This window comes from Callithrix jacchus, chromosome 12, assembly GCF_049354715.1.
Source record: "Callithrix jacchus isolate 240 chromosome 12, calJac240_pri, whole genome shotgun sequence".
Taxonomy (NCBI): domain Eukaryota; kingdom Metazoa; phylum Chordata; class Mammalia; order Primates; family Cebidae; genus Callithrix; species Callithrix jacchus.
Genome location: NC_133513.1, coordinates 53,594,497 through 53,618,648, shown reverse-complemented (window position 1 = coordinate 53,618,648; position 24,152 = coordinate 53,594,497). Strand labels below are relative to the sequence as shown.

Below are 24,152 nucleotides of genomic sequence, written 5' to 3'. Positions count from 1 at the left end.
ATTGAGGAATTTGACCTTACTGTAAAAATTACATAATAGAGAATTGATCCCATTGAAAATAAATTCAATAAAATAGAAATGAAAATGTTAAAAATAGAAATGGTTTAACATTTAACCATTTAAATACATCCATACAATGTATTTAAAAATTGATTAGGAATTAAATTGGCTAAATGGAGTTTGCTGTGAATAATTAATGCTTTCTCAAAGAAAAATTACTAGACAAATTTATTTACATGTTTTGTATTTATAAATGTGAAGTGAAAGCATCCCTGGAGTCAGAGTTGGAGAATTCAAACGTCTACCAGTGCAAGACATCAGGGTCAGTGTAGCAGGGTAGGAATACCCCTTGTGGAGGTGCTTTCGAACAATAAAAGTGAAACAGAGGTGGTCACTGCAGTACGTAGCAAGGATGGTGTGTGGTATGCCCCCGCCTATGATGCAGGAGCCCTAACAGATGTTTTGGGGGTTAGCATGCATTGTTGCAACTGCAGTACCTAATTCCGACCCAAGATACAGATGGTAAACCGAGACACTTGCCTGATGTCACGCTCAGCTAAGTTGGGAAGCAAGTCTCACACTGGTTTTTTTTTTTTTTTTTTTGCCTTCTCCACCCTTTCCTGGGTAAGATGGAGAGCCTTTTTTTAATTTGATCTTCAACCTGAGGCATCTCTCAGATGTGCTGCAGATGAAGGGAAAATATACTGGGTGGAGAGGAAGGTCTTTGTACTCCTTCTTCGAAAACTGCTCCCACACAATCCCTTCCCTTAAGACCTTTTAAAGTCTCTCTTCTTTATTTTGTCTTAGTATTTAAGTAGCTTACACTGAAGTAGGATGACGCGCTAGGAGCCTGTCATTTCGCAGGCTCCGCTAAATCCTGTGTGATAGCCACAGTAGAGCTGATAGCACATCACACGGGCTGACCTCAGGGTATTGCTCCAGCTACTTCTCAAGATCATAAAACATGGGTGTTTATTCCTTTCCAGTTCCCTGTGTATTCACGGCGGGCACGTAACAAAGACCGAGGAATGTGCTTTGTGGGGAATGTCCCTTTCCAGTGTATGATGTTTATAGCGCTTTAGGCCAGATGATAATGTTCACTGCGCTTCTCTCTTTTCAGCTAGACTTGTGATTGCTTTGTTTTCGTGGGAGAAAAGTGTTTGGGGTAAAAACAACAGCAGAATTTGGGAACTGAGGCTGTTGCCTCCTATTACTTTTTCTTCTTTAATGGGGCAAATATTTAATCTGTATATATTTTCAGAGTATTTCAAATGTCTGAAATCATACCAGAGGTTAAAGGATGAATGGCAATTGACATTCCTTACTTTGTGGATTCTGTGTAAAATTTATATACATGATCAATTTAAATAAATATTTATTGAACATCTCCTCTGTACCAAGTACAGATGCTCTCCAACTTAAGAGGGTCTAATCTACAATTGTTTAACTTTACAAAGCCCCACATATTTGATAGAACTGTAACCCTGTTGTAAGTTGAAGGGCTTACAACTTCAGTTTCAATTAATGATGCATTATTGATTTACAATTCTTTCAATTTGCAATAGGTTTATTGGGACGCAGCTCCGTGGTAAACAAGACGCTTCTGTGTGGTTTCAGGTTCTGAGTGTTAAAATTGTGAAGGAGGGAGAAAACATGTGTGGACATGTATAGAGTCCCATAGAAACATTGTTCTAGAGCTTTCCACAATGGACCACAGCTCTCTTGATCCCCTTTTCCTCTCTGTCACTGTGTCCGTCCACCTCCTCACAACACTGTTATCACTTTTTGCAGAGAGGCCATGAGGTATCTATTTCCTTCCTTTCTAATATAGATGAAAGAAAAGGAGTTCCATCCTAGTGTAAATTATAAACTAGTATCACAATGGGATTGAGGTATGCTCGTCATTCCTAGCTACATTGATAAACACATAGGAAATAGCATTTAAAATAATGATCCCTAAAGTGATGACTACCGAAACTAACAATGGTGATAATGAATATTCTGTTTTACAAATATAAATGTGTCAGTCCAACCTGCACTCCAATATCAATTTTGCATTTTTGTATTTTTACGTGCAGATTCTATTTTTACACCACGAAAATGTTAACGACAGACCACTTGCTTTGATGGCTAGGCTTTGGTTCTGTTGAATCCGGTTATGACACTCGGGCGTATGCCAAAGCCAGTGGGACACAGCCTAGTTAGTGGTCAGCACTTCCAGCTGTGAGTATGCAATACAGGTTGCAGGAAAGTTCATGAAGACCCATTCCTCGGGGATTTTTGGTCTTCCAGAGGCCCCCTTCTCTCCAGGTTATACTCTGGGGATACAGGCTGGATGGATTTCAAGGGCTGACTTAATCTAAACCAATTTTTTAATTGACTGACCTGTTGAATTTGTCTCCTGCCTAAGGCAATATTGGACCTGATAGTCTCATCTTCATAAGGAAAACATTGGAAAATGCAAACTGTCTTATTTCAGAACTAAAATGAATCTCTGAGATTATCTGGCCCCTTGTCCTTGTTTTACAAATAGGGAAACCAGCCCAGTGAGAGAAAGGGACATGTACGTGGTCATGTGACTGTTAGAGAATGGCTGGATCTCAATGCAGGTCTTCCTCCACCTCCGCTTACTAAATAGAACATCAAACTGCAGCTGGAAGTGTGAGGCCGTCCAGGAATCAGGGAGTCCAGGAGGCTAGATGCATGGATGTGCAAGAATTCTCTTTCCTGGACTGGAATCTCAGAACCTCCCGCAGCAAAATCTCTGGTACTGACTCCGCCATCCTAGGCTTACATCCAAGAGGCTGATTCCCACTCCCTTTGAGAGCCCTAAGGTTTTAATTTAACCTGCAAAATTAGGACATCCATTCCAGAGGGGAAAAACATGGAAAAGATAAAGGGCCTCTTAAAAACAGATTCTTCCTGATACATTTTTTTTTTTTTCATAATTATAGCTTTAACAGCTTATGGTGATGGGAAAGCTGGCTACTTAAGAAAAATTAGGAGTCTCATTTGGCAGGAGAGAATTCCCCAGGGGACAGTGCACTGTCATTTTTCAGGGTCCCTCGAAAAGAAACCCCACACAGACAGCTGCACATCAGCCTGACGCAGGGCAAGCCTCCTTCACTTACTATGGCCAAAGTCCGATCTTTTCATTAAAAACACTGCATATGCCATTAAATGTGTTGTTCTCCCTCCAGTCCCAAGATGTTGTAGTTTGAGGAGATAGAAACAAATGAATCCATTGCAGATGTGCAGGGAAACCATTGCCTACTGAGTCCCAAACCAGCAGGTTCCCAAATTCCAGCCTCGGAGTGCCTCCCCATCAAAATGTTCTTTGCAAGCAAACTGTTCTCTCTGTAATTTTCACAGTTTATGGCAGTTGCCATGGCTGGAGAAGGAGGGCCATGGGGAGGGCAAGGGAGAGAGAAACACAATGCCACCTCACTTAATTTATGAGCAGAGCCTCATACTTTACAAATAACCTTCCTGATAAATAAAGGCCTGTGGCCACGCATGGGACTGTGCTGTGTTCGTGTGTGTTTGCTTTTCCTGGTTAATTTCATTTATTTATTTTTGAACACAAAAGTCACATATTGGGGGTAATCACATCCCGACTCTGAGCTCTGGGAGGAGACTCACAGAGGCAATGCTACTTAATTTCAGCTGCTGGAGATGGTTTGAGTTTGATAATTTCAGCCGATTCTTACCATGGCTAACCGGAGCACCTTTCTCCCCGGGCAAGCACCGGCAGCTGGATCTCATTTTCAACTGCCAGGCCATCCCCATGCCTTCCTGGAGCAGCCAGCCCACAGACTGAGTGCCATCCTTTCCAGGAGTTTATTCAAAGTGACAGCTCCTCACACATTGGCCTTCTAATCACCTCAAGTAGCCGAGATATCAGTGGGGATGGGTGAACTCCTCCTGCAAAGTCCAAATTTAGATTGACTGAGGTTATCCTTAGGCCCCTTGACCCCACTGCTCCGACACAACAGGACTGCCAGGACCTTTGCAGCCGCAGCGAGTTTTGTAATGATGTCTTGGGAGAGATGTTCTGCAGGGGCAGGCAGAGAAGACCCCAAGTGATGGGGAGTGATGTCAGCTTTCGTTAGAGCGGCAGACAGCTTTAGAATATCCTTGGCATAATATGGCGCTGGTATCTTTGTCAGCATCTCTGTTTTCTGTCACCACACACAACCCTGGGCCTGTCTGCAGCCCTGACGGTGTCTTTTCAGATCAGGCTGTTGCCAGCACAGAGACTAGCTCCGCTCTTCACCACACAGCCCCTTTGTTTGAAGTCTGCCCTTTTGTCATTAATGCACTTGATGTCTCTTTAAATCTGACAGTGAATGTGGTATCTTTTTTCACGTCAAGAGATCATTGACAATATTAATACCTCATGTCCTTGCCTCATCTTCCAAGCGCTGACACCTAGCCGCAGTCTCCTGCATTCATCAAACAGCCTTCTCTCACCAGGATGTCTATAAACATTCTTGCTTCCAGGCCCAAAGCAACAGGGTAGGCCTTAAAAAAGACCTTTATCAATGCCAGCCAGAAAGAAGGCCCGGGAATGTGGCACAGAACACATTACAGCCTACGTTCCAGGAGCATCCAGCCTGTTTCCAGGGCGGCACTTGCTGTCCAAGTTGCATCTAGGTGAGATCTGGAGTTGAAGTTTACCATGGAGAGAGGGCAGAAAAAAAGCAGTTGAATCCCTGAACGTACTGAAAAGTTTACTGGAGATTTTACTGGAGAGAGGGCACTCATGGTGTGTGTGTGTGTGTGTGTGTGTGTGTGTGTGTGTGTGTGTGTCTGCCTTTCATCCTTTTGCTCAAGAGAAAGATTGTGTTTTTTATGACATCTGACATCCCTGTCCATTCCTCTTTTATTAAAATTCATGTTGCCCTAGTGCTGTAGAAAGAAAGTAGCATCCTTCAGCCCCATCCTTCCGGATTCTTCAGGGTTTGTTTGAATCAGTTATGTTTAGGGAAGCCCTCTGTGGATACCTGGCAGAACTGAGGCACTCCGACCCAGGCCTGTAGTGGATACTATTCCTGGAGCAGAGCCTGACCAGTCAAGCCCACAGACCAGCGGGATCCTGGCATGGGTGACATCAGCACAACACTGATTGCTACGTAATTCAGCACGATAAAGGAAACAGCTCAGTGCCAACAACTAAAAGAATAATTTAGGTCCCGAGAAGGGTCTCAGTGAGGTTCTATCCAAGCTCAAAGTTTCCAGGCACCAGACCAATACTGAAAACCAGAAATTGGGAATGGGGGGCTAAGGAGAAAGCATGAACAAGAGGGAGGAATGATCCACAGTAAACTTGTTCATGGGAGCATGGCAGGAAATAAAGCTAATGAGAGGCTGAGCCCAAGGCCAGCTTTGAAGCCGTGGAACATTGTCACCCTCTCTTCATTGCCAACTCTGAGAGACTCTTTGACCCCAGCAATTTCTAGCTTTGATCCAAGCCATCTAAACCAGGGAGTATCTACTCTGTCCTTAAAAGTTTCTAAAAGTCATTCTGATACTTATGTAAGAACAAGGTTTTAAAGCTTTGTGGTGGAGAAATGTCTCCTTTACAGTTGCAAAAATATTTACTACTTAGAACTTCTGATGTGAAGAACCTGGTTAATTTCAAGTGCTAATTTATCCCAAATTAACCAAAACAAATGGGCTTGTTGGTTTCACACTATCACACTGATGGGGAAAAAAAATCATCATGCCCCTAGGTAACTATTTTCAGAGGCAGATTTGTGGCTCCTGAATGAATGACTTATGGATATTTCCTTTCTTTGCTTTTTTCTAGTTGTGTGTAGTTCAGACTCAAGTCCGATTAGTGCTAAGGCAACTCTGTGCAACTGAATTTAAAATAGATTTTTCTAAAAATAGAAGAAAATAAAAACGCAGGTGGCAAAAACAAAACAGATTTTGCCTTGATAATCCTACAGAGCTTTCACAATAGCTATGGCAGGTGATTTCTTACGGGTATTTTGAATAAATAATGAGTTGATTAAAAAGCTCTACCCTATTCTATGGGCGTTTTTCCTTGTTAAGTCTCCTACAATCTCCTTGAATTAGAGGAGAGCCTTATACGGAGTCAAAGAATTACTTAAAGTAAAGCTGAAAATGGAAATCAAATGCATTCTGACCTGAAATAGAGAGTTCAAGACGCCTGTACGAAGCCGTTTAATGCCGGAGGTTCTTGTTCCTGTCCATGTGGTATTTTGTCACCACCACCTCTTCCCTGATCATCCCATATGTGCTCGATGCCTGATGCCTCATGCCTGCCAGGATTTGGAATATTCTCTCTGGAGGTTAACAATGCTGATTCATGATAAAGGACTTCAAAAATAGTCACATTCTGGGAAGATTGTTCTAAGTCTTTTGCTTGGGCTGGGTTCATCTTTAAACTCTTCATTTTCCATTCTTCGAAACTCTACTAAGGGAAACTGGGATGAGGAGAGGCTATATTTTGGGGAGTAATTGGCCAAATTAGAAAAGTACCTATCGTGTGGAAGAGAAGTCATGCAGAAAACAATATTCCTAGGAACTTGTACTTGTAGTGACGTTTTATTTCCATGTCAACTCTGAGGTTGACAGAAATTTCTTGTTTGTGAGGACAAGAAGTTGGGGCTTGATCCACTTTCTGCCACCCATTGGATCTGTGGTTGCCTTGCATGTCTGTTTTTCAGCACCTATGTTTCCCTGCCTTGTCAATCGTGCCACCTGCAATGATCTGTGTCTTTTTATTTGCAGGAGTCCTGGGGAAGTGTCGCTACATTTACTATGGGAAAAACTCAGAAGGCAACAGGTTTATCCGAGATGACCAGCTCTGAAGCCAAGTTCTGTGTACCTTCACCCATTTCATGAAAATAAAATCAAAGGGGAATCAAAAATAAAGAAAATGCTAAAGAAAACACAATAGCCCAGTTGCTTCTCTTTGGGAAAGGCTATGACTTCAGCTTTTGGTACCTTCTGCTGACTTTGCCAGGCCTGTCAAGATCATCCTTCTGCCTTAGACTGAGTGGTCACATCGAGATTGACATGATTGCCCTTAAGCAGGTCTCATCCACCAGGGTGACAGACAGCGGTTGTGAAGCAATGGGGCTGACAGCATGAACACCATGATAGATTGCCTGGTCCTGCCACTGCTCACAGGGGAGCAGAGGTCACACCTGGGGCCTCACTGGGCATGCTCAGTGGCTGCATTCAAGTGAGAAAGACTGTCTTCAGCTCGCCTATTGAGTTGGCTGATATCATCGTGCCGCAGGCTCATTTTTAGTGAAATAATCACAGTTTAGGGGAAAGCCACTCTCCCTCACTCCCTTTAAATCATAACCTCTGCATTCTGCATATACATAGCTCCCGTCTCTTCCCCTCCACCTTCCTTTAGCATCGTTTTTATGACAGGTGGTGCATTTTGGTTTGCAGCTTTTCAGAGAACAAGGTATAACTTCCCAGCCAGGTCATACATTTATGGCTGGCTTCATGTTGCTACAATCCCTTTATTGGAGTAAATAGCTTTCCCTAAATCCCTGACTACAAAAGCATGGACTTTTATCTTGTTTCATTCATCTCTAAATCCACTTATTGCCCTGAATATGATGCAGTGTAAGGCAGTAAGGCATCTCTCTCAGTACGAGGGTTTGGTTGCACCAGGGACTCTTACTTATTAATTTATTTTTAACCGTATACACTTCCAGCGATGCCTGTGGCCATACTCGTGCGTGGGGCTGGCTTGCTCCTTTGGGTGCTATTTAAAGGTAGTGAGGTGATGAAAGATAGAGTGATGGGTCAGGAGGTTAAAAAACAAAATTAAGACTATAGAAAACACCCACCAGACCACAGAGTTTTTATAGAAGGCACAAACCTTTTGGATTTCGTATCTTTCTCATGACCTCTTAGAAATCAAATCCATAGGTTATGAGACGGTGCTATGTCTTCCTATATCCTTGGCTGTGGACTAATGTCACAGGGGACATAAGTGTGATCATTGCTAGTTGGGTGGCTGTAAACTTACCTAACTTGCTGGTACACCAGTCAAATCACTCTAGAAGATATTCAAAAGGCTGATTGTTCTTGATGCGATAGTGTTTATTTTTCTGCTTCTCTTTAGATCAAGTGCTCATTGTCCTCGCAGTATTAGGTCAGTTTGATGATAGCAAAACCTGAAAGAGAATCCCTCCAAGTTATAGATACTGAGGGACTAGGGAGCTGTTATTGTAAATCTCTGGGGACTCAGAATCCCTAAGCTGCCCAAAAAGAACCTACTTTCTCAGCTCTAGCCCGTTTATATAGCCTCTGGCCTACTGAGTTAACACAGGTCTTGAATGACATGTATTGAGGCTGGCGGGAGTCCCGCTTACACATTATGCAACCTTTGTTAATCAGTTCTTGAGACAAGTTAAGGTTAAAATCCTCAAAACCACGAATAATTGGAGAACGCTGAATGTCTGCCTCTATCTCTCAAATCCATTCATAACTGGAGTACCTTTCTCTGTTTGATCTACAAAACGGCACTGGAATAATGCTTTAAATTATCTGCATTCGGTGCCTCCCCGGGTTGTTGTTTAGAAGCATCAACACATGTTTTCTTCTTGGCATAATGTGGGCAGCCGGAGTTCTGTGCAAGAGCAGCTAGACGAGTCCGATGTCATATCCAATCCAGCCGCACATATATCCTTGTCTTTATAAAAGGCTTTAACCCTGCCTCAAACAATAAAAAAGCACTTGTGAACTGACCACAGAATTTTTCCATCTTTATTTTTCTTACTTGTTTACTTTTTTTAATGTCAGAACCATTTGTATCATGTGCAGGAATGTCTCCCTCAATGTGAGCTTTGGAAGCAACACATATTTTTGGAGTGAGTTATTGACCACACTGTTTCCCTGTCTTTGGGTTGTTTATTTTCTTCCAAAATGGTGCAATAACTTGAATTAAGATTAGCTTCAATTATAAATTACCTAAAGGCCATCACGAAGGTATATTCATCTTATTGATACAATTATAGTGAGTTTTGTTTCTCTTAAGGAGGGACAATGATAATGAATTAGTGCTGGGTTGCTTACAGTTCCACTGGCGTGTTAACCAAAATTTGCTATGTTAGAGCTAGCTTTTGGTCTGAATTGGCAGAGGTAGAAACCATGTTGCATGTTTATCTTAAATCTGAAGGAATTTCCCAAACCTTGTTTTTCGAAGTTGAGAAGAAGAAAGTAATAAATTCAATCAGGTCCCAGACATGTCCTGTACTTTCTCTACCCTTTGGTCTTTCTTCCTTTTATCCCATTCCGCTGAGCTTGTTCTTTGGGGATTGTGGTGCCTGACATCCTCTCTTCCCCCTCCCAGGAGGCTGACCTGAGTGGAGAGACCTCGGCAATTCAAGGCTGTCCTGCAGCTCTCTGTGGCCTCGGCAATGTCAGGGCGACTATCTCTTTCTTAAGTAACATAATTTTAAAGAACAATTTGTTCCTTAGGGAATAATGTCTTGGATTGTGGGGAATCCTATTAAAAGTACAACTATTGCAATCATTTGCTTTTACTTTCACCAGCCTCGCTCATAAACCTCCATCTGTTTGTTGCTTTAAATAGAAGCACATTATAAGAGATTATCACTTGATCAGGCTGCATGTCTGAGTGTTGTGTGTTTTCACATATTCATGTACATGAAGGAATAAAAGAAAGCAAACCACAGATTCTGGATGAAAGGATTTTTTTGTTTGTTTGTTTGTGTGTGTGTGTGTGCATGTGCATGTGTGTGTTTCCAGTAGAGATGTATCTTGCACATTTTCAAGGGAAAAATGTCTTTCTTGCTGTTTGCAAGAAATAACCTGGCCGTCTTTCTTTTCTGTGTTAATATGCACACCAAAAACAATCCACAGGGCTTTCATCAAAAAAATAATCGTGTTCTGTACTTGGTACTTGCAAGGGCAGCCTAAGTCAGGTCTGTGTGGCTGCAACACAGGTAATGCCCAGCGTGGACGCAGTGGTGCCCATTGGGACTCTTCCATGTTGTCCATCATTACAGCTGATCCAATGTGACCTTTTTTCTACCTGCTTCTTTCAATTCTGTTTCCAAGCAGAAACCTTTGCTGACGAAGGGTGCTACCACTACTTGATTCTCTCTAACTTGTTCAAATACCATGCAGGAAACTGACTGTGAATAAGACCTGGAAAAGAAAATGAGACCAGTGGAGCACAGAGAATGTTGATTCCTTGTTTATGTGACAACCAAACCATCAGCTCGTGGTGCAGTGTTGTATGTTACTTCTTCTAATGCATCAGCCACCACTCAAGCGACCTGAAGAACATTGAAAGGCACAGCCACTGTTTTTTTCAGGTAAACTTAATATTCCTGAAGTTTACCTAAAATTTCCCAGCATTGGCAATTCTCATCCTTTGGGCAATTATAATGCTAAGGGTTCATTTGTCACTTTGTGGTTGGGGTAGGTCATAAGTTGTATTATTTGTGCATATTATCATATAAGCATATGATAATTCTTCTAGAGTAGCATGGAATATGGCGCAGAGAACAAGCAACCTGCGACAAGGGAGTTTTGCTAAGAAACAGTAGGGGGAATTCTAAGTATGGAATGTGTATGGGGGAGAGTTGCTAGAGTCGGAATGATATAAATGGCAATAAATGGGATTAAGCCAAGAGACAGAATGCAGCAGAATTAAAATGTGGAATCTTCATGGATAGGAGTAAATTGAGAGCTGAGGAAATGAGAAGGAAAGGGAAAAGCTAGTTTTCTGCCATTTAAAAGGTTTGCTGATATTCAGCACTAACGTGATGTTTAGGGATATTTTATCCTCAAAATGGAATCGTCTTTGATATAAATGAGTGTCCACCCACTTAATGTTTTACAAGTTTCTCTGCCAAAGACAATGAAACAGTGTGGAAAAGATGGTTCATGGAGCATTGTGGGAACAAATGATCATATGCGTGATGGCTACATATGGACAGACATGACTGTGGCTGGTACCTGATATTCTACAAACTCAGCATCCTAAGGCAAGTGCCTCAGCTCTGGACTGGCTAAAAGAATACAAGGTAAACTTAATGATGTGAGCAGTCATATGAAAAAAAATAGATTTATGGTCATGGGAAGTCTTCATATATTCATTAAGTTCACAGGGAAATGGGCACCTTGACAAAATAACACACAAAAAAACAAAAATATTTAAAGAAAAAGATGAATGCCTCTATCTGGGGCATAAGATGTTGGCAATAGGATTGGACTGTTCTTGGCATACAGGCAGCGAATGAGCGCTCAGCTCATAGGAGCTGTGAATAACATATTAGTTCAAGTCGATTACCTGGATTAACATTCAGAACATTCTAGAAACAATGTTTCTGTTTTGTCACATCAATTACTTTAAATCAACTTTTCCTCCTCCATATTGGCAATCATTCTCTCAATGTTATAAATAGGAATGAATTTTGAAAGCTCTGGGGATAGTTTCCTTTAGACATGAACTTTCCAGTTTAGGTGTTTGTGATGAGAGGGAAAAAGCCCTGCCTGTGGGCTTAAGCGTAATAGTTAGGGTATTCTAGTTATGGAGTATCAAAATAGGTAAGAATTAATGTGTATTATTCACGAAGGCTGAATTCAGTAAATCATAGGCTAAATCATAATAATTGCTACTATGAAAGAAATATCCTGTGAAGAAAGATACAATGAAATTTAACACCCAGGTGGAGTATGGTGTTTTAATTTTCATGTTATTACTATTTAATGCAATATTTTATGAAAAAAATGTACTCTGACTTTCACCCCACATTTAGTTTTTCAGGCTGTGATTATGATAGAAACAGCTTTTGGGGCAAAATATAACTTAATTAGAACAATAACAATGACAGCTACAAAGTCTTCTAAAATTTTTAACTAATTACTTGCCTTATTGGAGAAAGAAAGAGAGATAGAGTTTAGAATCTGTTATTGACATAAATTTCCTAAGTTTTGCATGGACTCCAAAATAGGTCAGCAATTATCCTGCTACCATGTTACATTTATTTCATACCCAATTAATTAATATATACTGTATGTCCTCCTTTCATATGAATTGCTGTTCTACATTTTATGACATCAATCATAAAGTTCTCAGGCCCTGGTGTGATAGTATCATGATGTTTTTGCTTTTGCCCTTCTTGGCCTTTTAAACAGGATCATTGTTCAAAGGATAACATAGAGCAAGTTTGTTTTAATTAAGAGAGATCTTTGATGCTCAAAGAAGAGTAGGTTACGTGAGTTATCTCCAAAAGTTACTATTTAAAACCAGGTTTCATCTATAGACTATCCATATTCCCCTATCTTTTTACATTCACACACAATAGCCATATTTCTTTATTTGCATGCAAAGGTTGTCTTTTCCAAAATAACTCCATTTTCTACAGGGCTACAGCATAACATTCACATCCTGTAGCCGCATTGGCTGTGTTCTCGAACACAATACATGTCTGAGTGCCTGCAGTTGGAACATTTACCTCCCTTTCTCTTTTAAAAACTTTATTTGGTATACGTACTCAGAATGATCCATTTCCAAAGGGTCACAGAAGAATATAAAAATATTTGGACTTAATGGTCAACACATTCCTTGGTCTATAATGAATGATAATGAAGGCTACTATCACCAGAAAAGGGTCATATTATGGTGTAGATATTTGATAAGTTAGGTTTAACCAATGCTTGGAAAATTACATTTAGCTGAAAAAATTAGGATCTCAACTCTAATTTATTAGAGAAGTCTTACAGATTTACACTTATAAATATTTGTGTATATAATATAGATACAGGGTATTGGCTTACCAAATATTAAAATGGAATTTGCAACTCTATTTTGGCTAGTTTGGTCTATGGACCACTTTAGTGGACAATATTATGGGTTTCTTTGCTCTGGTTCATTCATGATGCACACATGCACTTACTAATAAACGCATAAATAATGGTTACTATAATTATTTTGTAATATCAACATTAAACCAAGCACTAAAGCTGTCATTTTACTAAAATGTGTTTGTCAAGAAACTACCAGCTGTAGAAGTATATGCTACTAGAAGTATCCATTTACTTCATGCAGATCAGTAATGTGTGTGTGTGTGTATATATATATATATATATATATACATAAACATATGTATTTCATATATATGAAATACTCAAGAATATAAATTGGCTAAAATAATTAAAAAGTCTAACATTTGCTATTACTTCTGATTTTCTCCCACCACACTGTTGGGTCACTTCTTTAGAAATATTTTCCAAGTAATGCTGTGGTTTACATGGTCCTCTTAGGTTTTGAAGCTTTTTAAAAAGCAGTGATAATTTTTATCTATAAGGATGCACATCCATGCACTCATTTCACAAATATTCATTGGGTACCCTTAGTATGCTAGAAAGTTACAAATACAAGGGGATAATAAGAGGATGTCCTGCTTTTTGACAAATTTCTGTCTGGAGTAGACATATATATATTATAATTCTGAATTATAATAGACTAATATATATATTATATAATTCTGGAGTAGACTCATATATATAGATTAGTCTAATATATATATACACACACATATATATAGTCTACTTCAGAATTAGTACCTACCCCAGCATATAATAATTTATATATATTATAGTCTACTCCAGAATGCTACCTATCCCAGCATATAATAATTTATATTAATTCTACATAAATTATTATATGCTGGGAGAGGTATTAAGTTAGAAATTACACTAAAGAAATGGATTAAACACCAGAAATGAGGGTGGGAAGTTAATTCCAAATGTAACCATAATCCAACCATGTCTACAGTTACCATCTTGACCCAAGACACAAACATTTCTTAACCTGGATTATTGATTACATCCACCTTCCTACCAGTCTCCTGATTCTCTTCTTACCTTTGTACAACTTATTTTTTACAGGAAAGTGAGTATGATCCTCTAAAAATGCTCAGTCACATCCTGTGGTTCTATTACCCATTTCCCATCAGTGGTTTCCCATCTAACTTGGAGTAAAAGTTAGAGTCCTTTCAAGACCCTATATTGCCCAACATAATTGGTGTTAGAGAAATCAGGAAATCAGTGACCTAATAGCTGTGAGAATGAAACAGAACTAAATGCCCACACCACCCCCGCAGCTCTCCACTCCAGCCATGTTAGACAACAAGGAGCACGTTGCAGCTCTAGGACTTTGCCCTTGGCATTCCCTCTGCCTGTAATGTTCTTCCCCTAGGTAACCCCATAAAGTGCCACTTCGGTTCATTCAGGTTTTTGCTCTAATGCAACCTCACTAGAGAGTCCTTTGTAAACTACCCTCCCACTTATCACACTCTACCTACCTTGCTTTGTTTTCCTCTGTTGCACTTACCACTGCTTCACTATTAGATATTTATTTGCTTTTCCATTTATTATTCAAACAATAGGATGGCTTGAGGGTCCCTTGGCATATAGCAGCCACTCAATAAATAATCACTTATAAATGAATGAATGAATGGTTCTAATTCACAGAGGTCTATTAGGCTATGTTTACAAACACATCGTTGCGTATTGAACAGGATGAGTCTCTTTTATCATAGGAGTTTTCATTGGGAAGTTTTCCACTCCTTTCTTTAACCTAAATCAGGCAAACAAACACTTGACATTTCATTCCAGAACAATGTACAATGAGGAAGCATGAAACAATGAAAATGGGTTAAGATTGAAACAGTAAAGAAAATGAATGTCAAAAAGCAGAATAACTAGGTGATCTGCAACTTGACATTGGATGGATTTGAGATGCAGTGTAAGCTTTACAGGGGTGCTTTTCCCATTATTTCTCATGCAGCCAGCAGGCTGTGTAGAATTGGTTGTGGACATTATCAGTAACATAGATCAGAGATTATATTTGTGGAAGCCGAGGCTCTTTTCATTCAATTAAAAATTATTCAAATGTATAAATTCCTTATTATAACTCTTAACACCATTATACTGATAAGATATACACAAAACACAATTTAAGGAGAAATCTAAAGGAAGTGTAATATTTATAAAACAACCTCTTCTTAGACATTATTAAATTACAGTTTTATCGCAAGATATGAACAGAATGAACTCATTTTAAGTTGGTAACTTAGCACCCAAACTTTCTCAAAACTTCTGATTGGTGATGGAAAAATAATGAAAATTTTTTTCCTGCTCTGTGGGAACCGAATTTATTAGTCTAGTTAAGTAACGATAATTTTACGCAAATGCTGTTATAAACTCATTACGGGCATCAACTAATTTTCTTATCCCACAGCTCCATGAAGTAAGTGCTATTATTATCTCCATTTTAAAGATAAGAAAACTAAGACCTTGAGAGGCTCAATACCATGGGCTAAATACGCACAGGGGTGGATGTGGAAGCCAGGATCTTAGCCCAGACTGCCTGGGCCCAGAGTCAATATTCTTCGTCACTGCAATATCTCTACTACAGGCATCCCTTATTTGTAAAGCTGCGCATTTTTCTGATGATGGAAATAGTGCTCAAGGTATTTTTGAAGCTTCTTTGAAGGAACAAACCTTTAAAACTCAAAGTCATTCATAAAATGAGGATTCGTATTAACAAAAGGGAAAAAAATGGCATTATATAACTCTACAACCCAGTCATTCCCTGGAATCAGTTCCAAAAACAAAAACAAACAGAATAAACAAAAACAACATACTACGTATAAATCCAAGCTATCCCAAAAGGAAAACTATTTTCTGACATTTAAGACCTGAAGATTTTCTGTGAACACATAGTGTGATTAAAGAATCCATAGCTTGGAAATCCCATATTCAGATCCCTATTTCTGCTGTTTGGTCAATGGGCAATCATTAGTTATGTTGAAAATTTGGAGAAAACCTATCTTGGTGGATGGTTATAATGTTGCAGCAGAGACAGTAGAGCTGGACTCTATTTCTGCCCTGCTTCTCCCAGACTTCACTCATCTCTTTGGTCTTCAAATTCTGTGCTGTTTAAAGAGGATCCGGAGCCTGTCGAAAAGGCAGGTGGGGCTAACACCATTGAAGATAATTGCCGGTGTTCCCCCAGGCTTGCAGTCGAGTGACTCTGTGAGACATAATGCCTGTGAAAGTGCTCTGCGAAACGAAGTGCCACCCCAGCATAAATGATTATATGCAAGACTGCAAACTCCGAAGGCATTTTCAAAAAGGAAGTTTTGGAAATGTTTTAGGGGATCAGATTCTTTCTCGAAATTAGGGGATAGTCTCTCAAGGTGACTACTTTGAAGCAGACCAAACCACAAAATTTTCCATCATTCCTGGAGGGGGGAATTCTAAAATTAGTCACCATTTTATAGCTAAGTCTTACATACTCAGTTATTTATGCTCTAGTGGTGTTTAGACTTTATGTGTGGTGTTTTTCATATGCCATGTTTTCATTTGGTGATAATCATTCATTGCTTTTCCCCAACTTTACGTATTCCTCATAATTAGAAAGTCTGCATTTAAAACTTCTGGCTTCTATTTATTCACTGGGGCCAGACTAGGGTAAGGTGAGTGAGGCACTCATCTTGGGAGCAATTGTAAGACACCACAAATCTCACTAACCAGGATAATAATGCTTTAATAAAATATTTTTTAAAACCCAAATTAATGCAAAAAATTAATTATGAACAAATATCAAATGTTAAATAAAAACTTTTCCTTTTGCCCCAGGCTTTATCCACTGTGACTCAACACAGCACTAGATTCACCTGTTCAGTTCTATCCTTAAAAAACATCAAAGTCAACAATCCTACCTTGTGTCCCACATTCCATATGGTAGTTTCTACTTGTATGCTAAAAATATCAGCATATTTTCCTGATAAAAACTCGTAATTCCCTCTGCCTTCTTGCTCCCAACCTGTTTTATGGGTTCTCATCTCAGTGAAGGGTCAGAAAGACCCTATATTCCTTGTTCTATGTCTGATTTCAGTGCTACTTCCAAGTTTGGCCATTCATTCTCATTTGGTTTTAGTAATTTTTCAGATATTCCTCTTGACCTGCTGGGCCTTGACACTTCTACCCAGACTTTTCTTTCCTCAGTCTTTGGATGTCCCCAGTTGCCTTGGGTAAGAAACTCCCTGTCAAGCCACTGTAAACCCAACCCTAACTGGGTCATACTCCTTGTGGGTGAATGGGGGAAATTTGAAGATCACTTATATGGTGGATATTTAAAAATCCTCAGGCCTATCAACACTCAACATTGGTTTACTTTACAGATAAAAGTCCTAAACTGTTGTTTGTAGCTAGCTTCTTTACTGAAGACTGAGTCTTATCTGTGATGGTTCCTCGTTTTGCAATTAAAGCAATTTTCAATGTTTTTTACTTCTTCTCTTGGACATTGTTTTCTTTTTCTACACAGTTTGGCAGACAACTGAGAGAGACTGATGTCTTCTATTCATCAATGTCTGCATATGAGAAGAATGAGCTCCATATTTGTCTAGCAGTCTTTCTTTCCACCTTAGAAGAACTGGCAAACAGTATATGTTTTTTTTTTTTAAGTAGACTTTACTTTTTAGAGCAGTTTTAGCAAAATTTAGCAGAAGATAGAGATTCCCATATCCCTTCTTTTTATAGAAATTTGTCAACATTGCCTATGCCTATGCAATGCCCACATCTTCTTTTTTTTCCTTAACCCTCCGTAAAGAACAGAGATGGGTAACATAATATTGTTAAAAGAAATACTAAACCAAAAAAATATTATGATTAGGATGCATATACATCTATCAGCGTAGGCTCAAATATGTATGAAACAACTGGTAGAACTGTGTGGAGAAAAAGAAAAATAAGCAATTTTAATTGGATGTTTGTAGACATTCATTATGCAGAGTGTTTCACAATCTTAGTGAAATTTTAAGCTTTTATGATTCTATCTTCAAATGCTACAAAATTACAAAAATACTATTCGACCATATGATTGCTCTTCTACTTACTTTGTGGCTTTCAGAAAGGAAATTTTAAATTTTAATTTCTTGAGTGCCCTGGTTTCTGAATGATATTTTCTCAGAGAATGGACCAGTGGAGGAAGACCTATTGCTGTGCCTAGGTCACCTGGTCTGTCTTTGCATGGGGTCACATCCAAACTTTCTATCATGTGTTCACTGAAACCTCATTTGTTTGTTTGTTTTTTTACTTTCTTTCTTTTTTTTCTCTTTTTTGAGACAGAGTCTCTCTCTCTGTCGCCCGGGATGGAGTCCAGTGGTACCATCTCAGCTCACCGCAACCTCTGCCTCCTGAGTTCAAGCAATTCTCCTGCCTCAGCCTCCTGGGTAGCTGGGATTACAGGTGTGCACCATCATACTCAGCTAATTCTTGTATTTTTAATAGAGACAGTTTTTCACCATGTTGGCCAGGCTGGTCTCAAACTCCTGACCTCAAGTGATTTGCCCATCTCAGTCTCCCAAAGTGCTGGGATTACAAGCATGAGCCACTGTGTGTGGCCGAAACTTCATTCTTTGGAGGATTTTGAGGCCAGGATTATACATGCAATTATTCTTACAATTGAGCAGCAGCTGAGGAAAGTTTTAGTGAAGTTTGAAATCAACTAGAATATGTGTAGCAGAGGCCATGCTTATGTTGAATTTTAATAAGTAACATATCAAATTTTAAAATATAAGGAGGTAACTTTTCAAATATATTTGATATAAGTTAGTAGCACTTATACTTTGAAATGATTAAGGTTTAAAACTGCACCTACACTCTTGGGGCTCCTTGAATAATCTGGATGCTAAATTTTCACTTTAATGTGTGAACAAATATCATCTGTAAGACTGTGGTTTACCTTTTAAAGTTATTTATTGTCTTTTGGGGGGATATTTACAATTTTGATCTGATCAAGTTTTAAAATTTTTATGATACATGTATGAGGAAGGTGCAGTGGAAATTCTTCAATATATTGAAATCACAAAGTTATTCTACATTTTCTTCTAAGAGCTGTGAAATTCTTTTCCTGCATACTTAGGTGTTTGATCCCCCTGGAACTTACTGATGGTGTGATGTGGGGTTAGAAGTAAACTTATTAACTAAATAATAGTCTGTTGTTCTGGTAATCTTTTCTCTCCTTTTCAATGCAATTTCTGTCATTGTGAAGTTCAGGTATATATGTGGATTTCTGGCCTATCTGTTACATACTCAATATGCATTTTTTTTCTTGTGCCAATATTACCCTATTCTGATTGCTATAGCTATATAATTTTCTTCCCACTCTTCTTCACTTCCTGCTTCCTTCCTTCCTTCCTTCCATTTTTAATTGGCAAGTAAATCTTCTGATTGAAGCAAGAGAATTCTTTATATATATTCTTAATATAAATCTTTGTCAGATGTATGTATTGCAAATATTTCCTCCTGAATGGGGGCTTGCCTTTTTAATTTCTTTCTTGCTTTTTCTTTTCTTTTTTTTTTGAAACAGAGTTTCACTCTGCCACCAGGGTCCAGGCTGGAGTGCAGTGGTGCAATCTCGGCTCACTGCAACCTCTGCCTCCCGGGTTCAAGCAATTCTCCTGCCTCAGCCTCCCGAGTAGCTGGGACTACAGGTGCACGCCACATGCCCAGCTAATTTTTGTATTTTTAGTAGAGACAGGGTTTCACCATGTTGGCCAGGATGGTCTCGATCTCTTGACCTTGTGATCCACCTGCCTCGACCTCCCAAAGTGCTGGGATTACAGGCGTGAGCCACCGCACCCAGCCTTAATTTCTTAATAGAGTCTTTCAAAGAGCAGAGATTCTTCTCCTATTTTAGAAATTTCTCTTATTTTAAAAAGAGTTCTAATTTTGAAACAATTTCAGGTTTACAAAAATGTTTCCAAAAATAGTGCAAAGAATTTTTGTATACCTTTGATACAACTTCCCAAAATATTAACATCTTAAAGAAATCTAATACACTTATCAAAATTAGAAAATATTGAATAATATTCTTAATCTACAGAATTCACTCAAATTATATTGACTGTCCGACAAGTGCCTTTTTGCTAATCTGTGATCCAAGCAGTTTATTAGAAGTTCACTAGCTTTTCTTATCTTCTCTGATAACCAGGTTTTCATTTTACTGATTTTTTCCTCTCTTGTGTTTTTACTATTTTATTAATTTCTATTCCTATTTTGTATTTATCCTCCCTTTCACTTGCTTTGAGTAACTTCCTAGTTTACTGGTGGAACTTCAGAAATTCATTACTACACTGTCTTCTAATATAAGCTTTTAAAGCAATAAATTTCTTTCTTAATGTTGCTTTAGCTTTCTCCAATACATTGTGATATATAATAGTTTCTATGTTATTCAGTTGAAAATATTTAATAATAACTTTTGTGATATCTACTTTGATATATGGATTATTTAGAAGTACCTTAATTAATTTCTAAATATTTGAGAGCTGTTCCAGATTCGGGGTATGGGGGGTATGGTATTTATTTCCTGATTTTGATTGTTCTAAATGTGTGAGTTTAGCTTACTATTTAGCTTGGTGAATGTTTAATGTGCCCTGGAAAAGCATATGTATACTATCATTGTTGGGTATATTGTCCTGTAATTGTCAACTAACAAAAGTGGGTTTTTACTTTTTTTCAAGTTTTTCTATGTCCCTATTGACTCTATGTATAAATTTTGAAAATTACTAAGAGAGAGATGTGTCTTGAAATTTCTGACTGCAATTCTGAATTTTTTTCATTTAGTCTGTAAATTTCAGCTTTATGTATTTTTAGCCTCTGTTGTTAGATGCCATTTACACATTTAGTATTATATATTCTTGATGCATTTGTCATTATAAAATGTGAAATGTCTTTTCATAGTTCATGCAATTTTCCCCATTCTGAAATCTACATTTTTATTAATGTAATCTTTTTAGTATTCATAGGATTTATTCTTTTCCATCCTTTTACCTTTAGCCTATCTTCATATTTATTTTCTTAATTTTTTTTTTTTAATTAGAGTCAGTCTCTCTGTGTTGCCTAAGCTGGTCTTAAACTCCAGAGCTCAAGCAATCTGCCTGTCTTGGCCTCCCAAAGTGCTGGGATTATAAGTGTGAGCCACCAAGTACTGCCTTGGAAAGACAAGACAGCCCTGTGTTTATATTTAAAATTATCTTCCTATTTGTAGCATGTAGCTTCTTTTTCCTTTTAAAAATTCATCTTGAACAATCTCTGCCTTCAAATGGAGGGTTTAGGCCATTTATATGTAATACAATTATTAATATTTGGGTTTAATTCCATGTTTACCTGTTTGTGTTCAATTCATCCTGTCTGGTTCCTGTTCTTATGTCTTCTTTTTCTAGCTTCCTATTGATTAATTTAGTAGTTTTAGTATTCCAGTTTGCCTTTTTTGGTATGTGTGTTGCTGTAGGGTTTACAATATGTATCTTTAACATATCACATCATTATCTTTAATTAAAATTTGCTTCCCAGGCATTGTACTGCTGTACAACAAGGATGCCTCCATTTACCCCTACTACTGTCTGTGCTATTACTGTCCTGTATTTCATTTCTACATCCTTATAAAATGTATAATATATTTTTATTATTTTGTTTAAACAGCCAAGTATCTGCTAACTAAATTTTTAAAATAAGGAAAAAGATTTACACACACACACACATTTTTCTAGTTCCCATAGTTACCATTTCCAGTATTCATTTCTTTGTGTAAATCTGATTTTTCATTTTGGAAACATTGTTCTTTAGCATGAAAATTTTCCTTTAACATTTTTTTAGTGTGGTTTTGCTTCCAATAAATTCTCTCAGCTTCTGCTTGCTTAGAAATGACCTTATTTCATCTTTACTTTTGAAGGATATTTTCACTGGAGATGGAGTTTTAGGTTGACACTTTTTTCCTTTAAGCACATTAAATATGTCATTTCACTGTGTTCTGTCTTGCATCATTTCTGATCTGTGGTCATTCTAATCTCCTTTCTCTGTTCATAATGTGGCTATTCTTTTTCTGGAAGTATTTAAGACTTTATCTCTGGTTTTAAGCAGTTTGATTATTGTGTGCCGTGGTGTGGTTTCTTTTTGTTTATTCTGTTTGGGGTTTGTTGAGTTACTCAAATATGTGGGTTTATAGTTCTCATTAAATTTGGAAACTTTTAGCTATGTTTTTCTTTTTTATAAATTAGATTTTTTTTCTGATTTGCCTTTTAAAAAATTTTTGTCTCAACTAACTTTATTACCTGTTTACTTTTCCTATATATCGTGCCTGCCAAATCTCATTATGTTGCTGTTGCTCTTCCTCTTTCTCTTCCTCCTTCTCCTCTTTCTTTTCTTCTTTCTGAGGGTTGTTTTCCAAGACAGTACTTGATGCTGTATGCTATAGCAGTATCTCTGTTGGGCACCTTCAAATGTGCTTTTCCTAAGACCCTGTAGGCATCTCTAATCCTAGACCAGCTATTGTATCCATTTTCTGCTTATTCCTTCCCTAGGAGTGGGGTACAAATGTAAACTCCATATCTCCCACTGTATAGATTCAGGCTTCTAATATCTTGTAGATGAATCTTTTATTATATATTGCTCAGACTGGTTGCTTGAATTCTAGGCTGTATCCTGCCAGGCTCAGGGTATTATTTAGGGCCTCAGTTTCAGTTCATGATGCTTCAGAGTGAGGATTCTAAAACTCCTCCCATAGGCATTTATGCTTATATCCACATTTGATTTCCCTGCAGGCCACTTGCCTTGTGTTTTTGGACTCCACTATGACTCTGGGTTTCCTTTTTATTTTTGAATGGTACAGATTTTTTTTTCTTACTTTCAAGCTCAAATGTATATATATATGTGTATGTGTGTGTGTGTATATGTCTCAATATGTAGAACATTTTCAGTGATAGGAGTTTCTTTCAAAAACTATACTAACTGAAATTCTTATATGAATTCTTCATTCTTAAATATGAATTGGAAAACCAAGAATCACTAAATAGTTGAAGGATAAAATACAACATAAGATTGATTCTAAGACAAAAAAACATGAAAAAAAAGATGCAAAAGGAAATAGGGATATTCAAGTATAGTGGGAAAATGCCTTTATTAATATCCTCTGACACATGTGAGCTAACATTGAATCCACAAAGTAACAGGATAATGAAAAGGGAAGAGTCAGAAAATAAGTATGAGATCTTAATGTGCAAAATATTATGGATAAAATGAAACGTTCAGTAGAAGAATTAGGTTGAAGGATTGAAAGAAAGCATTCCAGGATGCCCTCCTCCATGAAGTAACACAGAAAGGAGACAGACATGAAAATATGATAGCAAAAGTAAGTGACAGAAGACCATTGCAGGAGCTCTAATAGTCAATTGATAGAAGTTATGCAAAGAAAAAAAAGAAAATGAATGAAAGAAAATATTCAAATAAATAATGGAATATAGTTTTGAAGAGCCGAAAGCAATAAAATATTCAGCAGGATAAATAGATATAACAGGAAAAAATAATTGTGATTTTAGAACATTAAGGTAAATAACTAATGCTTTCTGAGACTGAAAAACCAATAAATCAGGTAAATATAGTACCTCTGTAGGACTGACCTATTATTGTGATGCCACATGATGGTAAAGAAATGCTTTCAAAGTTCTGATGAAAATGATTTCAACTAGAAATTCTATACTTCATCAAAATATGAAATAAATGTGAGATAAAAGCAAATATATTTACAGACATGAAAGAGATAGAAACCTCTTCCTCAGAATGATCCATCTTTTCTCATGTTCAGCAATAGAAAACAATTTTTACTGAGACATATCCTAGCTAGCTAAAAATTAAATTTTTCTGACTCCCTTGCAGCTATGTAACCATGTTCTTGCCAGTTATTTGTAGTGGATGTGTTGTGAGGCAGGGGCTTCATGGAAATATCTTTAAAAGGAAGGGGATAGTCTCCTATTATTCCTTCTAATTTCCTGAAATGTAGATATGGTAACTGGGGTTCTGACATTCATTTTGGTCCATGGTTTCCATGAGAATGAAAGCCATAGTTAGAGAATAATGAAAAGTAGATGAGAAACTATGTTCCTATGACAATATGAGTTCACCATATCAGGTTTGTACTGCCTACCTTCAAATTTCTTTTTGTGATAGAGAAAAAAAAATATATATATATATATTATTTAAGTTACATGTATTATTTTTATTATTCTTATAGGCACCTGAACCTAATCCAAACTGACACAGAAAGTTAT

At 37.9% G+C, this 24,152-nt stretch overlaps 2 protein-coding genes across 11 annotated transcripts in view; one reads left to right on the top strand and one right to left on the bottom strand.

The window, feature by feature from the left end:
* The window catches only part of LRMDA (leucine rich melanocyte differentiation associated), a 1,126,962-nt gene extending 1,118,214 nt beyond the window's left edge, over positions 1-8,748 (top strand). For all 5 annotated transcript variants that reach the window (XM_054242288.2, XM_054242286.2, XM_054242285.2 and 2 more), the window contains one exon: positions 6,763-8,748. In XM_054242288.2, the coding sequence (XP_054098263.1) occupies positions 6,763-6,876 (114 nt within the window). In that variant the 3' untranslated portion in view covers positions 6,877-8,748. The remainder of the gene's footprint in view (positions 1-6,762) is intronic.
* The window catches only part of LOC144578662 (uncharacterized), a 277,455-nt gene that overhangs the window by 98,750 nt on the left and 154,553 nt on the right, over positions 1-24,152 (bottom strand). For 2 of the 6 annotated variants that reach the window (XM_078345530.1, XM_078345525.1), the window contains exon 4: positions 6,787-10,173. The exons of 1 other annotated variant lie outside the window; for it this stretch is intronic. In XM_078345530.1, coding sequence (XP_078201656.1) covers positions 10,115-10,173 — 59 coding nt within the window. In that variant the 3' untranslated portion in view covers positions 6,787-10,114. Of the gene's footprint in view, positions 1-1,183; positions 4,664-6,155; positions 6,291-6,786; positions 10,174-24,152 lie in introns of those variants that run through there. 3 more of the 6 variants (XR_013524884.1, XR_013524885.1, XM_078345526.1) reach the window with 3 other exon arrangements.